The sequence below is a fragment of the Leucoraja erinacea genome, chromosome 4 (genome assembly GCF_028641065.1).
Source record: "Leucoraja erinacea ecotype New England chromosome 4, Leri_hhj_1, whole genome shotgun sequence".
Lineage (NCBI taxonomy): Eukaryota > Metazoa > Chordata > Chondrichthyes > Rajiformes > Rajidae > Leucoraja > Leucoraja erinaceus.
Genome location: NC_073380.1, coordinates 87,507,019 through 87,532,670, shown reverse-complemented (window position 1 = coordinate 87,532,670; position 25,652 = coordinate 87,507,019). Strand labels below are relative to the sequence as shown.

The window sequence follows — 25,652 nt, the reverse complement described above, 5'->3', positions numbered from 1 at the left end:
TTGGTTTATTGTATTTTAATGTTGTGTTTTACCTGCTTTTAACTATATATTTATACTGTTCCATCAGGGACTGGATTGTTTTTTAGTGTTATTATGTGTGAAACGTTTTAAATTTCATGTGCGATGCTCCGCTATTCCCTGGGAAACGTCTTTTCATTTTGCACTGTACAACTGTTGCTTGCAAGATGACAATAAAGGTTGATTGATTGATTGAGATAGCGATTTAGTTTTCTTTGAAAGATTAAACATTTGCCATCTGGCAGATTTCAATAATGCATTAGGTAAATTTAAGTTCACACTTTTTCTGTGATTGTCACTATTGATGTAAAGTGTTGTCATGAGGAAATTTTAAACTTAGGCTAACATTTTTTAAGAACATAAATATAACAGGAAGTACTTTAGATGGGATTTGGTGCAAAAGTGAATTAGATTATAAGCAGTAAAAACTCACCTCCTCTTTCTCATGCAGCATAATGTGAGCTTTAAGGCTGGCCACGCGGGAAAACTTTTTGCCACAAACAGGACAAGATGGCTCATTTGCATTGTGAGTGGCTTTGTGCAATATAAGATTAAATTCCACGTTAAAGGTTGCTGGGCATTGATCACATCGGTAAGGCTGTTTATACAGACAAAGGGAAAAAGTTGTAATTTAAGTATTAGGAAAATGCAAATAACCTCTAGCCCCTCCCATCCCAAACACAAAGTTATTTTTCCTACAGGATTTTCAAAACTAAAAGGTATTTTTAAGAGCTAAAACTTTATTCTTGGTTTGCATAAGGTCATGTGATAGGAGCAGAATTAGGCCTATCAAGTTTACTCCGCCATTCTGTCATGGTAGGTCTATCTCTCCCTCCTAACTCCAATCTCCTGCTTTCTCCCCATAACCCCTGACACACGTACTAATCAAGAATCTATCTATCTTTGGCTATTAATATCAATTGATTAATGGAATCTGGTTGTGCAAGTGTCAATAGAAGCAATTGTTTGTCAATTTCAATGGCCAATTCCAGTGAACAAGTAAATGTTTCCTTAAAAGACAGCGAAATTTCTTGATTTTTTTTTTTTTTTTTAAACCAGTTTTTTTTTCTGCTTGTCAATTTCCAAAACAACTCTTAAAGGGCCTGTCCCACGTCGGCTATTTTTTAGGCGATTAGGCTGTCGCCACATGGTCGTCGGGGTGTCGCCTGTATGGTCGTGAGTTGTCTCCTCAGTCGCCCAAAGAGTCGTAGCGTCTTTCTGGTCGCCACTGGATTTTCAACGTTCAAAATTTTTCAACGACAGTCGGCGACAGTGGGTTGACGCTAATGAGCGTAGGGTGACTTCTCCTGACGTAGATGCTGTCGTAGGTTGTCGCCAGGTGACGTAGGTTGTTGCCGGTGCTGACTTTGTTGAGTTCCATTGGCGACTACCTACATCAACAGGTACCAGCAACTGAATTGTCTTCAGTTGTCGCCAACAGGATCGTAGCTTGTTGAGGGTGGATGTAGGTTGACTTTGTGTGGTCGTAGGTTGTCGTAGGTGGTCGTCATAATGAGCCGCCGGTTGTCGGTAGCTTGCCGTAGCTTAACGTCGACTAGGTGGTAGATTGTTGTAGACGTTGTCGTCGGGGGGTTCGGTCGCCGGTTTTTCGGCGACCTGCTACAACTATGACAGTCGCCTACAAAATCACCTGTGGGACAGGCCCTTAAGTGGTTTTATAGTACCCGATCAAAATGGTGTTATAAAGCAACTTGTGTTTTAAGTTCATCATTTGCATTATATCCAATTAGTGTTATGAAAATATTGATGTGATTAATTTAATTAGGAGGCCCTCAATTGTTCAAACTTTCGAAGGTTCAGAAAGAAGTGAGCTTACCTTGTCATTTTCCTCATGTTCCCGTAAGTGGCGCTGTAATTGATTGTACTTGGAAAACGTTTGGAAACAGACATCACATTTATGAGCATCTCGGTACTGAGTATCTTGGGACTCGAGAAACCCATTTGCATTGTCTGCACTCAGTTCCAGTAAGTTATCTATAAAAGGAAAGGAAATAAAAGATTAGCAAGACAAAGCTCAAGCATTGGTGCTCGCACAGCTTTAATCATAACATTAACCTAGTTTTACTCTCTCAAAGGCATTTCTAACATTTCTCAGTTCTTTCTGCAGTTTATGTTTTGCTCCAGATTCTAGCATCTGCAACTCTTTGGATTCCCCAATTTTCCCCTTTTGGCTTCAATTCTCAGCAAACAGCTCTGCATTTCACACCAATTACATATTATTTTGTAGGTACACAGAATTGCTGGAGAAACTCAGCGGGTGCAGCAGCATCTATGGAGCGAGGAAAATAGGCGACGTTTCGGGCCGAAACCCTTCTTCAGACTGATGGGGGGTGGGAAGGGAGAAGGAAGGAAAAAGGGGAGGAGGAGGAGCCCGAGGGGGGGGGGGGGGGGGGGGGGGGGGGGGGGAGGAGACAGCTCGAGGGCTATTAAGGAAGGGGAGGAGACAGCAAGGGCTATTATTTTGTATTCTCTAACACCCCTATAAATATACTGACCAGTTGGATGTACAAACATATTATATTGAATCATAGAGTTACACGGCACGGAAATAGGCCCTTCAGTCTAACTTATCCATGCCGACCAAGAGGTCCCATTAAAGCTAATCCCAATAGCCAGCATTTGGCTCATATCCATCTAAACCTTTCCTATTCATGTTCCTGCCCAAGTATCTTTTAAATGTTGTTATTGTACCTGCCTCAAATACCTCCTCTAGTGTACAGTATATTGGCAAGGCCATACTCAGGATATTTAGCTGAGTTTTTGGACCTGTAATAAGGGATATACAGGCAAAGGAAGTACAAGGTCTCCATGGGTTACAAATGGCCTGACTTACAAAAATACAACTTTTCACAAATCCTCCAACAAATCCTTTAAAGCCAGTATTAAAATGCTACATGGCATTCAATAATGATTGGATACCGTATACTTTCCATTATTTTAATTATTGTTAGTGCTATGGTAATTATTCCATGAAAATTATAGAAAGTGCACAGTCATTAGATATTGGCAACTATAGAAAACAGAAGTTTCTGTCGTGGAAAAATCAGCTAATGGACTGTTTTCAGTAACAGAGCCATCATGGAACCCAGACACTGCTATAGTTCAAGTAAGTTAATTACTGCAATGAGAGAATTGTCCTATTGCAAGTAGTTAAATAAGCTAGATCTGTATTCTTTGAAATACTCTGAATGAGGGATTTGTGGATAGATCATTGAAGGAATTTAAAGAAGAGGTAGATACATTTATGACAAAACAAAAATCAAAGGATTTAGGACATATTGGCAGAGAAGAAACAAGGTCCATGGCAGATCAACCATGATCATATTGGAGATCTGGGAACACTCGAGGGCCAGGCAGCATGTCTGGAGAAAAAACAATGTGACATTTTGGGTCCAAACCCCACTTCAGACGAAACGTCACCTATTTTTTTTCTCAAGAGATGCTGTCTGACCTGCTGAGTTACTCCAGTATTTTGTGTCTATCATCAGTATACACCAGCATCAAGTGGCCTGCTGCTCTTGTTGTATTGTTTGGTCTTACCAGTGTAGTTCAGGCTCTATATCAAAAAAAATCTTGCATTAAGCTCATGGAGCGAGTGAAGTGAAAGAGCATTAAGGTCCTGCAATTTTCTAGCAGTTATGCCGAGGATACTTTGGTGGCGATCGGCACCAGGAAGAAGGTGGAGAAAGTCAGGCCCTGTTTCAGACACCTTATGATTTATACACTGTTCAAAATAACGGACTGCATATAACGGACACCTTAACCTGGTCCACAAACATTACATCTCTGGCAAAACGGGCACAGCAGCGGTTGTACTTCCTCCGCAGGTTGAGAAGTTTACACCTCCACCCTCCCATCCTCGCCACTTTCTACAGAAGCACAAATGAGTCGGTCATGACCAGCTGCATCTCTACGTGGTGCGGCAGCTGTACAGCTGCGGACTGGAAGTGCCTTCAGAGAGTGGTGAGGACAGCGGAAAAAATCATTGGGACTTCTCTTCCTTCCATCATGGACATGGGGTACAAGCGCTGTCTGAGTAGAGCTAAGGGCATTATCAGAGCCCCCACACACCCACAATTTGGACTGTTCATACTGCTTAACTCTGGGAGGAGGTACCGCAGAATGAAGAGCGGGACAACCAGGTTCTGCAACAGCTTCATCCCCCAGGCCATAAGATTACTGAACAATAAAAAAAAACGAGGCTAGAACTTTTTAAATATCGTCACTTTTTAAAAGCTTTTTTATATATATTTATTTTACAGAACCATGCGCATGAGGCATTTTTATGGACGCACCTAGAACTTTTAACTATTAACTGATTTTGGAGAGTAAAATGCAACGAAATTTCGTTCAATGTGCACTGTGTCTAGGTGTATATCTGAATGACAATAAAGTTTTAATTCATCATACATTCATTCATTCATGCATTCAAAATATTTAATTCAGTTGTTAAAACAATATACGCAAAAACATTTAAGTTAAAAGTTTTCTAGATGTGGGACGACAGATGGCACAATGGGCTAAGTGTTCGGCTGGCGACCGGAAGGTAGCCAGTTCGAATCCCGCTTGGAGTGCATACTGTCGTTGTGTCCTTGGGGCAAGACACTTCACCCACCTTTGCCTGTGTGTAAATGTAATGTAATTATGTGAAGCACTTTGGGGTCAATGCAAGTTGACTAAAAATGTGCTATATAAATAAGATTATTATTATTATTATTATTATTATTATGAGGTGTTTGAATTACTAATTCTATTTTAAAGCAAAATACTTTGATTCTTCTTTTAATTATATTAATATTTGCAATTGTCAGAGACATTTGGCGCTTCAACAGTGTTTACAGCTTTGGCGTCCTGTGGACAGTGGCGTAACTAACTGACAGCGCAGTTAAGTTTTGAGATAGAAGTACATAAAATTAGAAGGGACAGTCAGAACTTTTTTCCCTAAAGTGGAAATATCAAAGATTAGAGGGTATAGCTTTAAGGCGAAGAGAACAAAATTTAAAGGGGATGTGCAGCGCAATTTTTTTTTTACCACTGCCAGGGGTGGTGGTGGTGGAGGCATAAATGATAGTGCTGTTTAAGAGGCTTTTAGATAGACACATGGATATGCTGCAAATGTAAGGGTATAGATCATGTGTAGGCAGATGAGATTAGCTTATCTTGACATTATGATAGGCACAAGCATCATGGGCTTAGAACATGTTCCCGTGCGATACTTTTCTATGTTCTATGTTAAATTCAGACAGACCAAATGGAACCATTTACCAAGATGAATGTGGCACAAGAGCAATACATTGTACATCACTAACCCACATTAACAGCTTTGCCCAATAATTCTGTAACTAAAGAGAGCGCTGCCACTTCCATCAGTATGACAAGAATTAAACAGCATAACCTGACCTGTCAATCAATAGATTATTTATTGTGATATTTTCATTAATGTAACACTGACAAATATAATTCACTGAAATTCACTCTTAACCCAACAGAGGTTGGATTACAGATTTAAATTAATAGAAAAGAAAAACCTCATAGCATGAAGATAAGTATTTTCGTCACTGCTTTTATATCTTCAAAAGCCCTCCACACTCGACAAAAATCTGTGTTCCAAAAGGTAGCTCTTATGGACCTGTCCCACTTGGGCGATTTTTCAGGCGACTGTCAAGTTGCCGGCAGTCGCCTGAAAAACCGGCAACTGGCAAGGATCAGAGGACATACGTTCAAGGTGAAGGGGAAAAGATTTAATAGGAATCCAAGGGGTAACATTTTCACACAAAGGGTGGTGGGTGTATGGAATAAGCAGCCAGAGGAGGTAGTTGAGGCTGGGACTATCCCACTGTTTAAGAAACAGTTAGACAGGTACATGGATAGGACAGGTTTGGAGGGATATGGACCAAGCGCAGGCAAGTGGGACTAGTGTAGCTGGGACATTGTGGCAGTGTGGGCGAGTTGGGCCAAAGGACCTGTTTCCATTGTATCACTACGACTCAGTTTAATTTATTGTCATATACACCAGAATGCAATGACATTCCTTGCTCACTTAAACTCAAAATAAACAGTATACATGGTAATAATAGATTGACTATAAATTACAATAAATGCAAAACAGCAGAATGATGCAAAGATTGTATTCAATCTGACCTAGTTCAATAAAAAGTTAAAATGTAATAATGAAATACATGAATGAGCTAGAGTTAGGAATAAGAATAAATGGCAGCGCCTCACTGATGGAAGTGACTGCTTCAGAAGTCTGATAACAGCGGGGAATAAGCTGTTCTTAAGTCTGGCCACCCAGGATTTCAAGCTACTTTATTTTCTCCCAGATGAGGAGAAATGGCCAGGGTTGCAGGTATTCTTGATGATATTTCCTATCTTCCTGATGCTACACACCATGAAGAGGGACTGGATGGAGGGAACGAGCCTATGATGGACTTTTAGCATATTACCTCGGTGCTGCACTGGCTCAGTACTGCAATGGATTGTCACCCTTCATTTTGGGGTTGCGTCTCGAATTTGGCTTGAACCCGCAATTACTGCTCCCCTACCAAACAGCTCAGAACCCTCATCAAACAGCTGGTTCAGGGTATCCAGCTGCCATAGTTCCATACAGAAAATCCCTCCTTCAACACAATTCTACTTTTTCCCCCTTCAACTATCTCACCTAATATTACCTTTTGATCACACAAACTAATACATCCCCTCCAAGTCCATAATCTTAATTTCCTCATCACTCAATACATGCCTCAAGGTACAAATTCAACATTAAGAGTAATGTATAAAGACAAGAGAGAAGGCTACTTAATAAAATTCAGTTACAATTGATTCAAGCTTTTAAACTTATTACCTCCATCAAAATTCAAATAAATTCAATTTAATTTCATAGTGCAAAATGGTGGTAAAATGTTGATACCACAAATTTCTCTTCAACTTTGCTGAAAATTCAATATTTTCACAAATTGAAATAAGATGGTATAAGGACAAATTGGTTATCGGAGTTCTCACAGAAACATTTAAGGTCGAACAAGGTCCCAAGAGACAGTATCAGTTTCTGCTACATACATGTTTAAATTAAGTGCAGCAAAAAGTCAATACAACAGCAATGCTCTATTAACCAAGAGCAACGGATACCAAGCTTTTTGAATGAATGACTCACTTGTTCACACTTTATACAATATGCACCCCCAACCCATCGCGATAAAATGCTTGATAACATCATCGTCCACTCCTCTTAAATTGAGGCTACCACAAGGAATCCCCAGGACTACTGTGCCGTGTATGTTTTTCTCAATTTATCTTTACGATCTTTTGTGGACTTTCTAACTAAATCATCTTACAAGTACCCTACAATTATTAAAGCCACGTCCCCAACACAGCCGAGAGGGATTGGGGGTTAAGTCGCGGTCCACGGTTCCAAATGGACCGAAAGTAAATAAATAAAGAGGTTTAAAATACACTTACTTCAAAAAAAAAGGACAATATCATTACGCTGTAATACTCAGTTCTACGCGTCTCTTCAATTTTACAGCCTATGTATCTGTCCACTGTTAATCGAGTCAAAGCTTTTGAGTTTCATCAGATGAAATATTAATGATATGGTTATTTCTATCATTAAACCTTTCAGATGAAGTGGGCTTTGCCGGTCCTCAATCCTCACATCATTTGGGGTATTATATCATAGTAATTTGGTAGATTAACAACCCAACAAGGTAAGGAGCCATGAATTCTTCAAAGGCAAGGCAAATCAGACACGTGTCATTTATTTCAAAATGATCACTCACTCACAGACTGTAATGACAATTTTTTATGATATATTGATGCATTGAACCTGTCACTTGAAAATGTTGGTCTAGCCAATTTATTCTAAAAGAGTCCAAAGACTATAATTGACAAATTTCCCCAATATAAAAATAGCCTTTCTTGAAAATTACTTTCCGTATTTCATTTCGTGGAACATATTTGAAACAGAGTTATTCTGTAAATACATTTAGAACATCCGGGGGACAATTGGCAGCATATATTAATAATGTTTCATAAAACCAGTTGACAATTCAAAATAAATACGCTTCATCAATCTCAGCAGCAGTTCAATTAGTTATGCTCCATTCAAGTCAGATGACCGCGGATGCAAGCCTCATTCTAGATACTCCAGCACAAGTCTAGGTTGATTCTTTAGTGCAATACCGAGGGAGTGTTACACTGCTAGAGGCTCAATCTATCAGTCGTCAAAATGAGGCATTGAATGCTCTTTCATAAATTCCACAATATTATTTAGCACGTCTATGATGTTATATTACAATTCAGCCATATGTAGTCTTATCAAATGATAGAAATGATTCAAGTGGCTAACGTCCTACTATTCCTATGGCTAATTACATTTTTCACCTAAAGCAGTATTGTACAAGGTGCATCACGGTGAGTTTTCCCGCAAAGCCCACAATCAACCAACAATATACAGGATTCTTATAGCTATGCTGTCACTCAGGTCTAATGGAGCAAAAAAAATGTATAAGGTTGCTCTATTGATTTTCTTTCTCAAACATAAAGTAGCATATCAAAAAAAATGTGCACAGTGCAGCACTAATAGAAAGTGACGCTGAAAATATTACAGGCATCCATCAGCTTTGTACGTTACACTTGGCAAAGTGTAGTTTGGTCAAAAAACATTTATGCATCGTATCGTCTGTATTAGGATTTGCTTGGATCACAACTGCAGGCCATGTTACCCTAGAGATTCCGTCAGAGTTGGTTGATTGGACACATGCCTGCCTTTTCTACTTGTGTAAGGCTTACATACATTTTTAATCTTTAAATCGACCAGTTTGACACAAGTGGCTATATGCACAGACAATAAACATTAAATCGCCAGAGAAAAGCAAGGATTCATGCACACAATTTGGATACATTAATTACAGATTAAAGTATAGTGTGAAAGCAAAATTAACCACACCACTCTGAACACCAGACCAGATGAGAAAGGGTTTGGGAAGGACAAATAGATTTGCAAATAATCAGAACATCCATTCTATTGATATTGAATAGAGGATAAATATTGGCAGAACATCAGAATAACCCTCTGATCATCACTGAAGAAGTGGTACAAAATTCTTAGCATCCATTTGCAGGGACTTGAAGCCCTGCTTGAGAAATAGCCGACAGCTAAGCACAGCATCAGCATTGAACTTGAGTTTCAGCTTTGATTATGTGCTTTGGTCTCCATAGAGGAGTGTTAACCCTAAAGAATGGCTGGATTGGTGCCAGTGAAAAATTTACACTGAAAAATAGTGTTGACACCAACCAATTCAGTCGCTTGCTTCTCAATTCTTTGTGCTATTGATACAGACCAAGTTAACCAATTTTTTGTTGAAAACCGTGTATCAATAGCCACAATAACTATGACTAATATGGCAAGCAATTAAATGCATGAAGATTATTCTAATAACATGTCAAAAATTGTAAGCAACTGCAGAAAGCCCTAGAAACAAAAGAATTAGTGGAACGACAACTAACCCAGGTTTACCTCGCTTTGTCTGATAAATTACTAGTTGCCCCATTTTTAATTAAAAGCTATTTCAACATTTTTTTGTGTGATGAGGGGTGTATCAGATTTATGCTGCTGCATGGTTAGAAACAGCCAACTCAGATGAAATACAGCGTCTGTCTGGTCCAAGGCTCTTTGTGCTTCTGTAAATAGTACAACTGGGATTAATTTTGACTCTTGGGCAATAGTGAAAAGCAAGCAATATTAATTCAGTTGTTCATCATCTCTTCTAGCTATTATTTTCATTTCAGACTGAAAATTAAACACCGATTCCTTTTCGTAATTTCACTAGTTTCTTAAAAAGATCTTAGACAAATAAATATTTTCTGCCTCTGACGTATTAATTTTATTAAAGGCCATTGCTGTTTCAAGTACTGTCGACAAATACAGCCCCGAATCTTGGCTTGTTTTGAAAAATATAATCAATTGCCAAAACGCACTGCATTCTTGCCAGGTTCTGCTCAAATCCACTACTGGACAAAACTAATTGGAGCTTAAAACACGTCTGAAAAGAGTTTTACGTAAAGAAGAGATCTATTGGTCAGCTAAGCAACTTTTGAAACCAAAATAAAACAAATGGCCAGAGGAATTCAGCGAGTCAGGCAATATTTGTGTAGGAAATGGACAGATGACGTCCCATTGCCTGTGCACTTCCCTGCACAGATGTTGGCTGACCAGCTGAGTTTTGTATTTTTGCTCAACATTCTATCATCTGCTGTCTCTTGTGTATCAATGTTTGAAAATCACCAAGTTCACCAGCTGTCAAGACTTAAAATTTCTGCTATTAATAGTCCAAAACATGAAAATAAATGTAATCATCTTATTTAAAAAAAGATTAAAAATAAAGTGCATCAAAACAGTTAATGTTTAAAAGTGCTCCGTAATTAAAAGCAAACTTAAATATGTAGAAGGCAACAATTATATACAAGTAGTTCTTCTATAAAGGTGTTTCCATAGCACTATTTGAATGTAATGCAAATCATGAATTAGAGAACACTATTTGTATTATATGGGTCAAAAGTCTATCAGGCGGCGCCATGAGTCGGCAGCCTCGCCAGCAGCAGTTCGTCCTTTCGATTTTTTGTTTGTTTTCAGTATGTCTAAAAGTGTGTTTTAATGTGGGAGGGTTGGGGCGGGGAAGGGGGAAAACTGTTTTTCAGTTACTTACCTCGGTGGAATGCGATTTTTCTCCTAGTCGCATTTTCGCCCTCCCTCGCGGCCTAGCAGCTTGGATTGGAGCGGCCTTTCCCCAGAGTCGAGCCCAGAGCTTCAGCAGCGGGCGCAGCGTGGACTTTTCCATCGCATAGTCTGGGATCCCCTGCCGGGGATCGCCGGAGAAGAGCTCCGACCGCCGGCCTGCCCGCCTATAATATCATGAAGCCGCAGTCTCCGGTAGGAAGCGGCTGATTCGGGACCTCCAAGCCGCAGTGTCCATCCGTCCAGAGCAGCCCGACGAGAGAGCCTGTACATCAGGCCATCCGTAGCGGCGACTGCGGAGGGTTCATGACCCCGACCACGGATAATCAAAGCAGGAGGACTAAACTGAACGTTATTGCCTTCCACCACAGTGAAGAATGTTGATTCCACTGTGGTGGATGTCCATATTGCATTCTATTGTGTATTGTGCTCTTTTTAATTGTGTGGCTGCAGGTAAATCAAATTCCACTGTACCATAATTGGTGCATGTGGCTTCTTCTTCTGTTGTATGTCTTTTAGACCTGCAGCTCCGTTGAGGCGAGCCAGGCCAACGTGTCATCATCCAGGTCAATCAGACATCGTTCACCATTCGGTGGCCAGTGTTTGGGGCAACTGGCAATAAACGTGAACTTGAACTTGGTTATAATGCAATTGGGATCAGGAACTAGAGATCATTTAAAAGTTACTTTGAAGATCGACAGACAGATTAATAGTCCTGTTTAAAATGAAGTCTAGGGAACAATTGTTGTTTCCATACACATCAATGTCTCTTCAAAACACAGCTGCTGGTTTCAACACGGACAGCCAGTAAAATTGACAACCATTCACTTCTATTGACACATGCGCAATAATACACTATTAAACAATGTGACATACAGCCTTTAGTCATTTTTTAGCTTGGAGTAACAAAAATAAACTTACAACTGTTTAAAACATCTTTATTTTTGAAAATCCGGTGGGAATCTTTGATTGATTAAAAGACTGCAATATACAGCATAGAAACAAGCCCTTCGGCCCACAGAATCCGTGCCAACCGTCAATCACATTTTCACACTAGTTCAACATTATCCACTTTCTCATCCACTCCAAAGCACTAGGGGCAATTTACAGAGGCCAATTAACCTACAACCCTGTACGACTTTTGGATGTGGAAGGAAACTAGAGCATCTGGATGAAACCCAGTCACAGGGAGAACGTGCAAATCCCATAAAGACATCACCCGAGGTCAGGATCAAACTCAGGTTTCTGACGCTGTGAGGCGGCAGCAGCTCTACCAGCTGAGCCACTGTCCAATAATAACATTCATTGCCAGTCTGAAATCTCCAGCTCCTAACCCCCTTTTCCCCATTGACATACTTGTTTTCATAACACAATTTGCTATAACACAAAGTTGGTTAAGAACACAACCATAACGTTGTAGCAGAACTGAATATACTTAAATTTATTCAGCTAAAAAAAAAAAAATGTACTGTGTGTTACTTGAAATTGACCCTCTACTTCGAGATTTAATTTAATTGTCACATGTACCAATTATGGTACAGTGAAATTTGCAGCTGTTCATTGAAATGAATGGAGTTGCTGAACCTGCAGCAGATCCCAGCTAACTGAATTTAGTGTGCAAGGTGAAGCTGTCATAGGCGCTTACTAATTAGTGGTCAATGAAGAACTGCCAGTGGTGAGGATCTCTCAAGAATTATAGGGCATCAGTCTTCAGCAAGTGGTCTTCCAAGATTGAATTGAGTTGTCAATCAACCTTCTTCAGTTAAGGAAAAAAAATCAATAATACAATACCAGCCTAGATATTGTTTTAGTCTGTGCCAGGGAATATGCATGGTCACCAGTCGATGCTTAAACATCTAGTATTCAACAGAAAATAAGCTACTGAATCCGGATGTACCACAATTTCATCATCGCCAATCAATCCAATGTCGACCCATCAACGCACATCTTTAGAATAATAGTTTCTAAAAAATTAAATCAGAAGTTGTCTGCTTTGTCAACATTTATTGTCCATTCCTGATTGATCTATTGCACTGATCCATATGCAAAACATGTATTTCACTGGACCTTTGGTACACATGACAATAAAAAAAAAACATTGAACCATTTGAGCTACACAGCAAGCATTTCAGAAGACGGTTAAGAATCCACCAATTTGATGGATGGAGACAGAAGATTTCCTTCTGGGAAGGACACAAGTGAACCAGAAAAATGCCAACTTCATCATTTCACTGCCATCCTTAATGATCCCAAAATTATTTCACTTCCTCATACACTACAGTGGCATTCAGAGTGCTCTAAAACAATTAATACGATTCTAATAACTTAACTGTTGTGATCATTTACATCTTGCACTGAATAATACTGAAATACTGATGTTCAAGGGAGCTGTTTGGGGATTTTGTGTTTTCTTTGACAATTTACAGCACAAAAAGTGGACAAGAACAAGAATTGGATACTATTCGTTTAAGTACGATGGTTGTGATGCACATATGTCAAAGGGTCGAAACTCTGAGCGATGCATGTGCAGAGATAGTGGAAGGCTTTTAATTTTCAATAGAAGCTATGTATAAGTGAAATCATATATCAGCCAGACACACCTGTTAAAATGTCTAATCTGTGTTCTAATACCCCTCGGCAGACATCTCAGAGATGTTCTCATTTTTTTTTAATGTTTATTCTATATTGGACAGCTCCATTTTTTTTGTGAAGATGGAAATCCAGAACACCGGTGCCTCAGGCTTTGGAGAACTTACAAAAACTAAAAAGAAAACTAACAGGCAACCAGACCACCTTCCAAAGGAAAACATTTAAAGTTTAGTTTAGAGATACAGCGCTGAAACAGGTCCTTTTGACCCACCGGGTCCGTGCCGAACAACGATCCTTGCACATTAACACTATCCTATTTTTACATTTTTACATTTACAATTTTTACATTTACCAAGCCAATACCTGTACGTCTTTGGAATGTGGGAGGAAACCGAAATTCTCGGAGAAAACCCACGCATGTCACAGGGAGAATGTACAAACTCCGTACAGACAGCACCCGTAGTCGGGATCGAACCCGGGTTGCCGAGCCCTCGCTGTAAGGCTGCAACTCTAGCGCTGCGCCACCATGCCGCCCTATTGCCACTAATTCTATTGTACATCTATGTAACTAGTGCTAATGTGGGGGGGGGGGGGGGGGGGGGGGGGGGGGGGGGGGGGGGGATGTACAAGAGCCAAAAAATGACAAGTGGGAGATAAGAACCATATTTTTTATTGTGTTCTATTGTAAAAATACGAGAAAAATGCAGAGATTGCAGAAAATAAATTATTTCTCAGGATGCTAAAGACCTTGTAGTTATCCCGAGTGTGATATTTCAGACCATATTTAAAAATAAACCTATACTAAATATCATTGCAGATGTACAAAACACGTACTGGCATGATACCCAATCAGGCCAATTGCAAAAGCACCAGTATTAATCTGCTGCTGTATTACAAACATTCCTCTGGTCAAGGATATCCAAGTATTTGCTAGAGGAAACTTTATACAAGATTCCTTAATAATAATAAAACAAATATCAAACGAATAAGACAGAGAAAACTAGCAGGCACAGAGAGAATGTGCAACCATCAACAGACAGCATCTGAAATCAGGATTGATCCCATGATACGGAGCTGTGAGGCAGCACCTCTAACTGCATGACTGAGCTGCTCTCTGAGAATCCTCACTAAGTACTATTTACCTTGGGTATCGATTAATGTTTTAGAAAAGAGTATCAAAAAGTCGTAGAGCGTGAAAACAGGCCCTTCGGCCCGACTTGCCTACATCAGCCAACATGTCCCATCTACACTAGTCCCACCTGCCTGTGTTTGGTCCATATCCCTCTAAACCTGTCCTATCCATGTATCTGTCTAAACGTTGCGATAGTACCTGCCTCAACTACCTCCTCAGGTAACTCGTTCCATACACGTGTGTGGAAAAGTTACGTTTCAGATTCCTATTAAATCTTTCCCCCCCTTCACCTTAAAACTATGTCCTCTGGTTCTTGATTCCCCTACTCTGCGTGACTCTGTGTCTACCCGATTTATTCCTCTCATGATTTTGTACACCTCTATAAGATCACCCCTCATCCTCTTGCACTCCAAGTAATAGAATTCTAGCCTGCTCAACTTCTCCTTATTGCTCAGGCCCACAAGTCCTGGCAACATCCTCGTAAATCTTCTCTGTACCCTTTCCAGCTTGACAACATCTTTCCTATGTGTAGGAAAGAACTGCAGATGCTGGTTTAAATCGAAGATAGACACAAAATGCTGGAGTAACTCAGCGGGACAGACAACATTTCTGGAGAGAAGGAATGGGTGACATTTCGAGTCGAGACCCTTCTTCAGACATCTTTCCTATAACATGGTGCCCAAAACTGAACAATACTCTAAATGTGGCCTCACCAATGTCTTATACAATTGCAACATGATCTCCCAACGTCTATACTCAATGCTCTGACTGATGAAGGCCAATGTGCCAAAATACCTTTTGACCACCCTATCTACCTGTGATGCCTCCTTCAAAAAACTATATACCAGTACGCATTGATCCCTCTGATCTACAGCATTCCCCAGAACCATATTGTTCAGTGTTGGTTCTGCCATGCTAGTGCTCCCAAAATGCAAATCATGTTCACTATCTACAATACCACTCACTTTTGTGTCATCTGCAAACTTGCTAACCATACCATGTATGTTCTCATCCAAATAATTGATATAGATGACATACAGCAATGGGCCCAACACCGAACCCCGAGGCACACCATTCGTCACAGGCCTCAAGTCTGAAAAGCAACCTTCCACCATTACCCTCCGCTTCCTTCCAGAAGCCAATTTTCTATCCATTCAGCTATCTCTCCCTGCCATGGGATCCAAACTGCCAGAGCAGCCTACCTTGTGGAATACATGCAGAACTTTGTCAAATGCCTTCCTAAAATCCATGTATACATCTACAGGTCTGCCTTCATCGCCCTTTTTGGTCACATCATGGTCACAATGTGATTTGTGAGGCACAACCTCTCACATACAAAACCACATTGCACATAAAGTGCAAGTGAAATGAATTTGCCAGCAGCGGTACAATGAAAAAGAACACACAAAAACACACAAAAAATTTAACCCAAACAGCCACCACAATATTCATTACTGTGGTGGAAGGCACAAAAATTGGACAGTCCTCCTCCATTTCCCCTCGTGGTCGAGACCTCAACCCTCGTCCAGATGTGCAGACAAGGTAAAAAGTCCAAGTAAGTCCTGAAACGGCGCTTCCCCCACCGGAGACCGCGGCTTCAAGTTGGTGTAGGCCGCAGGCCGGCGGTCGGAGATTTAAAGTTTGCGCTGCAGCCAGAAGCACCGCAAACCACAGGGCCGGCGGTCGAAGCTCCCCTCCAGGGATCCCCGGTGAGGGACCCCGCTCCTGATGGTAAGTCCACACCGCGCCCGTGGTAGAAGTTGGCCGCGGGCCGGCAGTCGGAGCTTTTTCTTCTCCCCGGGTCCCCCACGAGTGATCCCAGGCTGCAGACACCGCGCCAGCTGGAGCTCTGCAGACCTCGGCGTCAAGCTGCCGCGGGCCAGCGAATGGAGCGTTCCCCTCCGGCGGGGGCCCGCCCGCTCCACGCCAAGAGTCCGCGCTGCGCCTGCTGCTGAAGCCCCGGGCACGTCTCCGGGAAAGGGGGCACCGATCTTTGCTGCAAGGCCACAGGGGAGGTGACATGGAAAAAGTCGCCTCTCCGTGGAGGGGACCAAAACGGTTTCCCCCTTACCCCCCCACACCAGCCCCCACACAAGACACACAAAGAAACATTAAAAACATACATTAAAACACACTAACATTTTTTTTAAATAGTTGAAAAGACTAACACGCTGCTGACAGGGCTGCCGGCTTGCAGCGCTCCCACCGACTGGACATGTTAGTAACTTTCCGAGCACAGATGTTCAGCTCACTGCCTGTAGTTCCCAGCCTTTTCCTTGCTGCCCTTGAATAGTGGCACAACATTTTTCCTCCCCCCAGTCTTCCAGCACCTCGCCTGTATTTAACGACGGCTCATAACGCTCAACGAGGGCTCCTGCAATTTCCTCTAACTTCTCTGTGTCCTTGGATATATCTGATCAGGCCCGGGAGATTTGTTTATTTTCACACGTGTCAGGACCTTCAGCACATCTGCGACCGTAATACTGACTGCTCTCAAGACACTTCCAGTGACTACCCCAATTCCCCCGCTTTCATGTCTTTCTACACTGTAAAAAGAGAGCAGAAATACTCAATGAGACCCATATCCCGTGACTCCACACACAGATGATAGCTTCAATTCCTGAGGGGTCCCAGTCTCTTTATGGTTACCCTTTTCGGGCTTATAAAATCTCTTGGGATTATCCTTAATATTATCTGCCAGAGCCATCTCCTCTCCCTTTTTAGTTTATCTTTATAAGCTTACACTGTGCCAAGAGTCAAATTAGCATTTCTTACAGCTTGTCACCAGGCTGCAGTTTGTAAAGAAATGCTAGTGAGTACCTGCACTATGCTCAGCAAGATTGTAATTGTCATCCAAATGTGTGTGAAAACAGAATTCTTGAATATCTTGAGTTATCCTGCAGATTCGACAGTGATTCACCACATGACAGGTACCACCACTAGCATTCTGCAGCAGATCAAGTCTTCACAACAATTGCAAAGATCCTCGTCAAACAATGAGATCTGGCACAGAGTGGTGTTTCCTTCCATGGAATATCAATGGCTACAAGGAATTAAATATATGTACATCGAGGAAACAATTTTATGTGGAGTCAAGCTCCCTCAAGCATTGGAACTGATAACTTGATTAATCTGGAGCCATTCAAGATATATTGACATATTCTGATTCCAAGAAACATGAGGCTTACTCTGCACAAAACCACAGGAACAGAAAGCCTGAAGCAGTGCTATGTTGTGAATAGTCAATTAATTGGTAGCTTTGCTAAAGAGCCTGCATAAACACAAGAGGCTGAATTCTCTGCTCTGTTAATCTATGAAAAACTTCACTGTTCTGTTATCCACTTCTTTTGTGCATAATGCTAAAACAAGCCAAGATCTGAGCTTCACATTTTAAAATCTGACATTTGATTTGCTTATTGTAGAAAAGTCAAAAGCAGCTTGTGTGGTCCTGTGAACAGTAAAGCAAGACTGCAACTCATTCAGGACTAGTTTAGTTATTAAGAATTCAACAGAATCCTTTTGGCTTTTTAATTAGCATTTGCCCCAGTTGGAATCTTAATGTTGGCAGTACATTTTGTTAACCAGTTGTAAGTAAGCACCAGAGAGAACAGTGCAGCACATTGGTTAGATGCTGCCTTCAATTGGATCTTGTAATTTTTTTTAAATGAAACTCAGCCAAATTAAGGCAGGTTACCCAGAAGATTAAAAATCAAAGGGGAGCAGTGATTGGCCTCGATATTGTGGTGACAGCGACAACAAATTAATCAGCATTTGCCACTATTATACCATAAAACAGCAACCTCCAGATTCTTGGACATGTGTACTTTAATGTAGAAATTCACAAATGGAAAATGGTGAATCAGCATCTACATCTGTAGGCTGGGCTGATTTACGCCTCCCTCATTGGAATTTAAAAAAATCAGTGACAAAATGAGAAGTTTCTTCCCAGCTGTTAACGGGCAACTGAACCATCTTATCACCAACTAGTGCGGCCCTGGACTACCATCTGGATAGAGTTAGATATAGCTCTGAGGGCGAACGGAATCAAGGGAAATGGGGAGAAAGCAGGATTGGGGTACTGATTTTGGATGATCAGCCAGGATAATTTAAAATGGCAGTGCAGGCTCGAAGGTCCGAATAACCGACTCCTGCACCTATTCTCTATGTTTCTATCTACCTCATCGGAGACCCTCAATCTTTAATCGGACATTAACATGCACAAAACATTATTCCGTTTATCCTGTATCTGTACACTATGGACAGCTTCATTGCATTCATTGATAGTCTTTTCGCTGACTGGAGAGCACAAAAGCTTGACAAATTCTCTGAAAATGGTGCTTCTTATTGCAAGAGATACAAGTGTATTAAACACTTGCCAAGTTGTAATTACCACTCTGTAAAAGCTACATTTTATGTATGTGGATTATAATTCCCTCACATAAACATTTCAAACAATGAGTTTCCACATTAATTGACCCCCTCGTCATGCCTGCCTTCCTCTGCCCAGTGGTTAACAGCCCCTTTAGTGGATGAAGGGGTGTGGGAGGAGAGAAGAGAAGAGAAATGGGGAGTGTTTGTAGAAGTTATCTAAAATTAGAGAATTCACCGCTCCGACCGCTGGGTTGTAAGCTACCCAAGCGAAATACGAGGCCATATGAACGTTGAATTCTCTAATTTTGGGCGACGTCTACAAACATTCCCCTCTGCCCCTCTCTTCCCCCTTTCCTCCATTAAAAATCTATTAACCAGTTCGAACAATGTTTCCCTCTTGGGCTCACACCATCTCGAGCCAACTTTAAGCCTATCAGGGAACCTCCTTGCCCAAGATCATCTGCTGCTGGCCTCGATTTGTTCTGGATTTTTCTTGCTCTCAGTTTGCATTACCCCACCCTCCACAATCAGTGTGAAGAAGGGTTCGGAGCCGAAAAGTCACCCTTCCATTTTCTGGAGAGATGCTGCCTGACCCGCTAAGTTTTCTCCAGCATTCAATCTTTGGTATAAACCAGCATCTGCAGTTCTTTTTTATTACACTATTATATTTTGGTATGGATCGTCACCTTTTTGTTCCAATTCTCAGGTTAAGCTTTTACTCTTTTGCAATAAAGAGCCATAGAAAATATGCTTTACCAAACCATTTTTATAGCTTGAAGCGGGAGAAACCAGCCACAGATCTTTGATGTTGACCATTACCTAGTGCTCCTTGCTAAAAAGTGCACTTTATCAAAAATCGGGATTTGCTACAATACCCATAACTGAAAATTAACACCCAAGCCTACCTCTATCATATGGCACTGACCTTGAAAAATGTCAGTGTCATTTGGAAAGAAAATTAGATTTGAGGAAGAGGGCAAGGGTAGTAGAAGAATAATCTGCTGCACGAGCTGTATTTAAATACCTGACTTTCCCTCAGAATTCTCAATGAATATTAGTAAAAGTATATATATTCAACTCTCAAAACATCTTCAATATCTTTCTGTCGTAGGGGTCATGATACCATCTAGCAAGAGTTTTCAGTCTCTCCCCTATTTCTTGGTCCTCCGCTATCCAGCATTAGTGTTTTCTGGAGTTTTGCCCAATTTCGTTTTAAGCCGAGACCTGGTAGCTAAGAAATTCCAGCTGCTTAAAATACCTCAGTGATATTCTCAGAAAGATTGCCAGATGGTTTGGGGATCCAAACTGAACCATCCAGGCCAAATTATCATGATTTCTGAACATTGGATTGTTAGAATTTTACTGGACGGCTGCTTCCTCCACTTTTATATGTTCACAGGTCACCACTTTGATTAAGTTTTTGAATATTCATTTTCATACATTCCTGTGGCATTTAATTGACTGTTACTTCCCCCTACATATCTGTGAAAACATATTCACATATATTTTCAACAAAATAGCGATACATATCCATCATAAAAATCATTAGATATTTTACACTTTAATGAAACCCATACTGAAAAATAGTTCAGTGGCGCTCATCACCTTTCATATGCGTTTGCCAAGTAAATGACATTTTGAAGCAATCACATCAGTAAACCAGCACATGCAAATGCAATATTCTAATACCTCATCCAAAAAGCAGAGTTGAATATAAGCATATGACAAACAATATCAGCAGCCCCTCAAACCCTATGCCACCTACTGTGTGCCTTTATGTTTCATTATCAATTGCTGATTAAAACATTCCTTTATCATTATTTTACTACTCACAAGTCATCAACTCCCAAACTTCAACAAAAGTATTTCTCTTCATTTCACTCAATTTAAATTCTTGTGCAGCGATTTAAAAACCACATGGAGAGTAAAACAGCCAAGGACTGCAGAGAAGCAGCCTGAAGGATTGAAATACAAGGGGTAATGACATATATAATGCACATTGAAGAGCAATCTACCACTCAAGTAGATGCTTGCCAGGCAAGAAACACTGTCCAAACGTCCTGATGCAATTTTTTTTATATATACACTGTACAAGAATGGCATTAGAAACACTCATTGCATTCAATTCCTTAGAACAAAGCTTAGAAAATACCACAGGTATTGTATGTCACAAACCACAATGAAAGTCTATACCATTAAAACTAACCCTACTTCAGAAAGTATTTGGAGGGGAAGTGGGAAGGTCCCCCTGGGAATTTGTATGGACCCTAATAGATCGAATGACATCCTTTATTGTTATGTGTAAGAAAATGGCAAACTAGATATTTATATTAAAAATGTATATGCCTAATATACAGCTTTCTATTTGTTTTATATTAGTTTTTAATACCTAATGTTTTAGTGTAAAAAACATACATACTTTTTAGGATAAACTATCAGCAATTGTTCTGAATAAAATGAAGAAATTCAATGGAGACAATTTACCAAAAATCAAATCATTTTCACTACAATGAAGCAAGTTATCCCTATTTCATGTGGAAGTTAAATCTGATAAAGGTATTTTAATATTTATATTAAATATGTGTAATAGGGATAAACAATAATGCACATCCCTGCTATACCTACAGTGACATTGGGATTTAAGAAAAATGAAAACAGAAACTGCTGAACATATTCATCGACATATCAGAGAAGAGGAGGTTTGCAGTCTCTCTGCATTTTCAGATGGTCAAGAGCAGAGCAGTTGCCATATACTAAGCTAATATGCATCTTGTTGTGGTCTTTTTGTTGCAACTACTTTTCCCATTTTTGTCCAACACTTAGCCATGAAGTTGTTTAATTGTCTATTTTGCACAATTTGTTCAATAGTAAAGATTAAGTTCAAACGTGTACATTATTTCCTATGATCAGTCTGAAAAAGGGTCTCAACCCGAAACAACACCCATTCCTTCTCTCCAGAGATGCTGCATGTCCCGCTGAGTTACTCCAGCATTTTTGTCCTGCTATCGGTTTAAACCAGTATCTGCAGTTCTTTGCTACACATTCCAATAACTATTTGGTCAGCTAAATAAATCTTACCAGAATTTCCAGCTTTAGAATACACACAAATTCCAGATAGCACTGATAAAATAGTTATAAAATTATCCTGTCTCTTAAATTAGAAACCAGTTTCAACCCAAACCCAATATTTGATTTTGTGCCTAATAATGGACCACAACATTTACAGCAAACAACAGCCGAGGCATGTAGGTTTATAGGACATCCACGTGTTGACTTGAGCAGTGGATTCAGAGGGAGGCCAGGATGAACAGATAAAAGCTAGCCCCATTTTCACAATGCATTTTCACGAACACAACCCAGCCCAGCACAGAATAACATTTCCTTCCCTCCAGTCCATTTTCACGAAGCATTGCGTCAGGAAGGCTGGGAGAATTGTCTACCATGCTCGACAGCCTGGCCATTCCCTTTTCTCTCGTGTACTTTCTTGGAGAAAATACAGGAACTTGAAAGCCCAGACATCGTGACTTTAAAGCAGCTTCTTCCCCATTGATATCTGACTCTTAACCCAGCCTCTGCTTCTTATCCCATTCCCATGGGTGCCGCCATGTATTCCTACTCTAAACTTTAGATCATTCAGTTATTCTGTTATCATACTTTAACATTATTTTGCATACCTCAGATCTTGCACTACAGTCTTGCAGCAAACTGCTGTTTTGCACTCGTATTTAACATTTTGCATGTATTTCCATTCTAAACATTCAGCACTCTGGAAGAAATCCCCAGCATTGTTCTTGGTGTGACCAGATTCCTGTTACAGCTAGTAAATCAGATCCATTATATTATTAAAGTCGATTTTAAATGTTTTGTGCCAAACATCCTGATGTAGTTATCGTAAAATTCACTTCCCTTTCCTGACACTATGTATTACCAAACTTTTTTTCCCCCATAAATGTTCACTCTACATTCCCCTTTCCCAAACCTCCCTTATTGTTATTTTAGCTTCAAACATAAAGCAAACAAATAAAAGGCATCAATTCACCAGTAAACTGGTCCCATTGGTGATCAGTTAAGCCTGTCCCAATATATTCTTATCATATATCTATACACTATAAATGGCTCAATTGTAATCATGTATTGTCTTTCTGCTGACTGGATAACACGCAATAAAAGCGTTTCACTGTGCCTCGGTACATATGACAATAAACTAAACCGAAACTGGCTTCCCTGTATAGGTGACACTCACAGGCTTTGATATTATTGAACCACACTTTAAATCCTCTAGTATGTCATACATCAGACTTGTACAAGGAGATTTTCCAATCATTTCAAAGTTAATTCAACTATAAATGAGACAAAACTTTGATGCTTAAGCTGCATGATGTCACTGGATCAGCACCCATACAATATTTTATCTCCTTTTGTATGTAGAAGGGACATATTTCGGAGGTACAAAAGGGGGAAAAAAAAAGTTCTGAACTTCTTTCATAATTCTTTGTCCAAATGGTGAAAAAGACTTTGCTGTTTTCAGATCAACAGAATTACAGTGCTAAATGTCAGTGGGGAAACAATTATCATATAAAGAAGATTTAGATTAATGTCTGAAAAGGCCAAAGAGCAATGTCAAAATTGCTTTGCCATAAATTGTAAATTCAGAGGGATTTGAAGGATCTGGAAAGGACACAAAGTGCTGGAGTAACTTAGCAGGTTTGGAAATGGAACCTAACAGTGGAAATAAAACAGCAGCAGCACAAACAATGACCATTAAAATGAGAGGTTTCTGGTATAGGTCAAAAGGGAGATAAGATAAAAGATCCAAAGGACCAACTGTCTCGATGGCAGAAGAGACAGCAAATATGAATTAAAAAATAGAAGCAAAAAAGTGTATGATGCACCAGATGATTAATTCAAGTGAGAATTTAGTGAACTTATTTTACATCGATCCAACAGTTTTATGCTCACCATTACTGAGATTATTTTAAAAAAATCTAAACTAACTGAATTTCAATTCTACAGCTGCTACAGTGGAACTTGAACCCATATCTCTGGATTGTCAGTGCAGGCTCCGAGTTATGAATGACTAATTCAATCACTAAGCCACGACTGTTCTACTAATAAATATCTTCTTCTATACTATTACTAAAACTCTCATCTTGTCCCCTTTTGATTTGCGTTGTTTTAAAATTTGCGCAAAAACGGTACTCTATATCGCTAGGATGTTCTTGCCACCTTACTCACTGTTCTCCTCTGCTCTGGGGGCTGGCTGTGTTCCGCGGACTGGGGCTGGCTGTGTTCACAGGCGACAGGCGCTGGGGACGGGAGCCGCTGAGTGAGTCCGGAGCCGGATCCTGGAGCCGGTGAGTGCGGTCGGAGCCGGGAACGGTGAGCCCACACACCCACCTCCTCCATCCATCCCTCCTGCCCCCCACACACAAGCCCCCCTCCCCCACACACCACCCCCACCAGGCCCCGTCTGAAGCCGTCTCCCTCCCATGGCTGCAGGACGCTCCCCGCCTGAAGCCCACCTCGTCCCCCGGCCACAGAACTCTCCCACCATTGCGTTGGGGAAACAGGTGAGTGGTGGAATATTGCATTGGGGAATGGGTTGCGTTGGGGGACCAGGCCTCCCGTGTGACTGGGACCCAACAGGTCCCACTTAGTCTAGTTACAATTAAAACCAGGTATCACCCCTGGTGCAATGACAAGCATAGAAAGTTAACACATGAAAATATTTTAAAATTCAACCTGAAACATCACCCATTCCTACTCTACAGAGATGCTGCCTGTCCCACTGAGTTAATCCAGCATTTTGTGTCTATCTTTGGTTTAAACCAGTATCTGCAGTTCTTTCATACACATTGGATCAACCATGATCTTATTAACGATGGAGCTGACATGTTGGGCCAACTGGCGTTTTACTGTTTCTTATGTTCTTGAGCAAAGTACTGTAAAATTACCCTAAGCACTTACAAGCTTTCTCTTTGTATAAATAATGAAACCAGTAATGTGAAGGACTTTTTTTGGGGAAAAGGGCCTGTCCCCCTTAGGAAAATTTTTAGGTGACTACAGGCGACTAGGCTGTCGCCTGTATGGTTGTGAGTAGTCTCCTCTGTCGCCCAAAGAATAGAAACATACAAGCATAGAAAATAGGTGCAGGAGTAGGCCATTCGGCCCTTCGAGCCTGCCATTCGATATGATCACGGCTGATCATCCAAATCAGTATCCCATCCCTGCCTTCTCTCCATACCCCCTGATCCCTTTAGCCACAAGGGCCACATCTACCGTCCTTAAATATAGCCAATGAACTGGCCTCAACTACCTTCTGTGGCAGAGAATTCCAGATTCACCACCCTATGTGTAAAAAATGATTTTCTCATCTCGGTCCTAAAAGACTTCCCTCTTATCTTTAAACTGTAACCCCTAGTTCTGGACTTCCCCAACATCGGGAATAATCTTCCTGCATCATGCAATAGTAGCGTTTTTCTGGTCGCCGCTGGATTTTGAAATGTTCAAAACTTTTTGACGACAGTGGGCTTGACGCCAATGAGCGTAGCTTGACTTCTCCTGACGTGGATGACGTAGGGTGTAGCCAGGCGACAGGTACCGGCGACTGAATTGTCTTAACTTGGTTGTAGGTTGTCGTAGGTGGATGTCCTAACGGGTCGCCGGTTGTCAGTAGCTTGCCGTAGACTAGGTGGTAGGTTGTTGCAGACATTGTCGTAGGGGGGTCCAGACGCCTGTTTTTCGGCGACCTGCTACGACTATGAGTCCCCGAAAAAAATCGCCTAA

At 40.8% G+C, this 25,652-nt stretch overlaps 1 protein-coding gene across 2 annotated transcripts in view; it reads right to left on the bottom strand.

The window, feature by feature from the left end:
* The window catches only part of LOC129696661 (zinc finger protein 236-like), a 142,417-nt gene that overhangs the window by 106,576 nt on the left and 10,189 nt on the right, over nt 1-25,652 (bottom strand). For both annotated transcript variants that reach the window (XM_055634752.1, XM_055634753.1), the window contains exons 2-3: nt 1,856-2,013; nt 452-616 (exon numbers count right to left, since the gene is read on the bottom strand). In XM_055634752.1, coding sequence (XP_055490727.1) covers nt 452-616; nt 1,856-2,013 — 323 coding nt within the window. The remainder of the gene's footprint in view (nt 1-451; nt 617-1,855; nt 2,014-25,652) is intronic.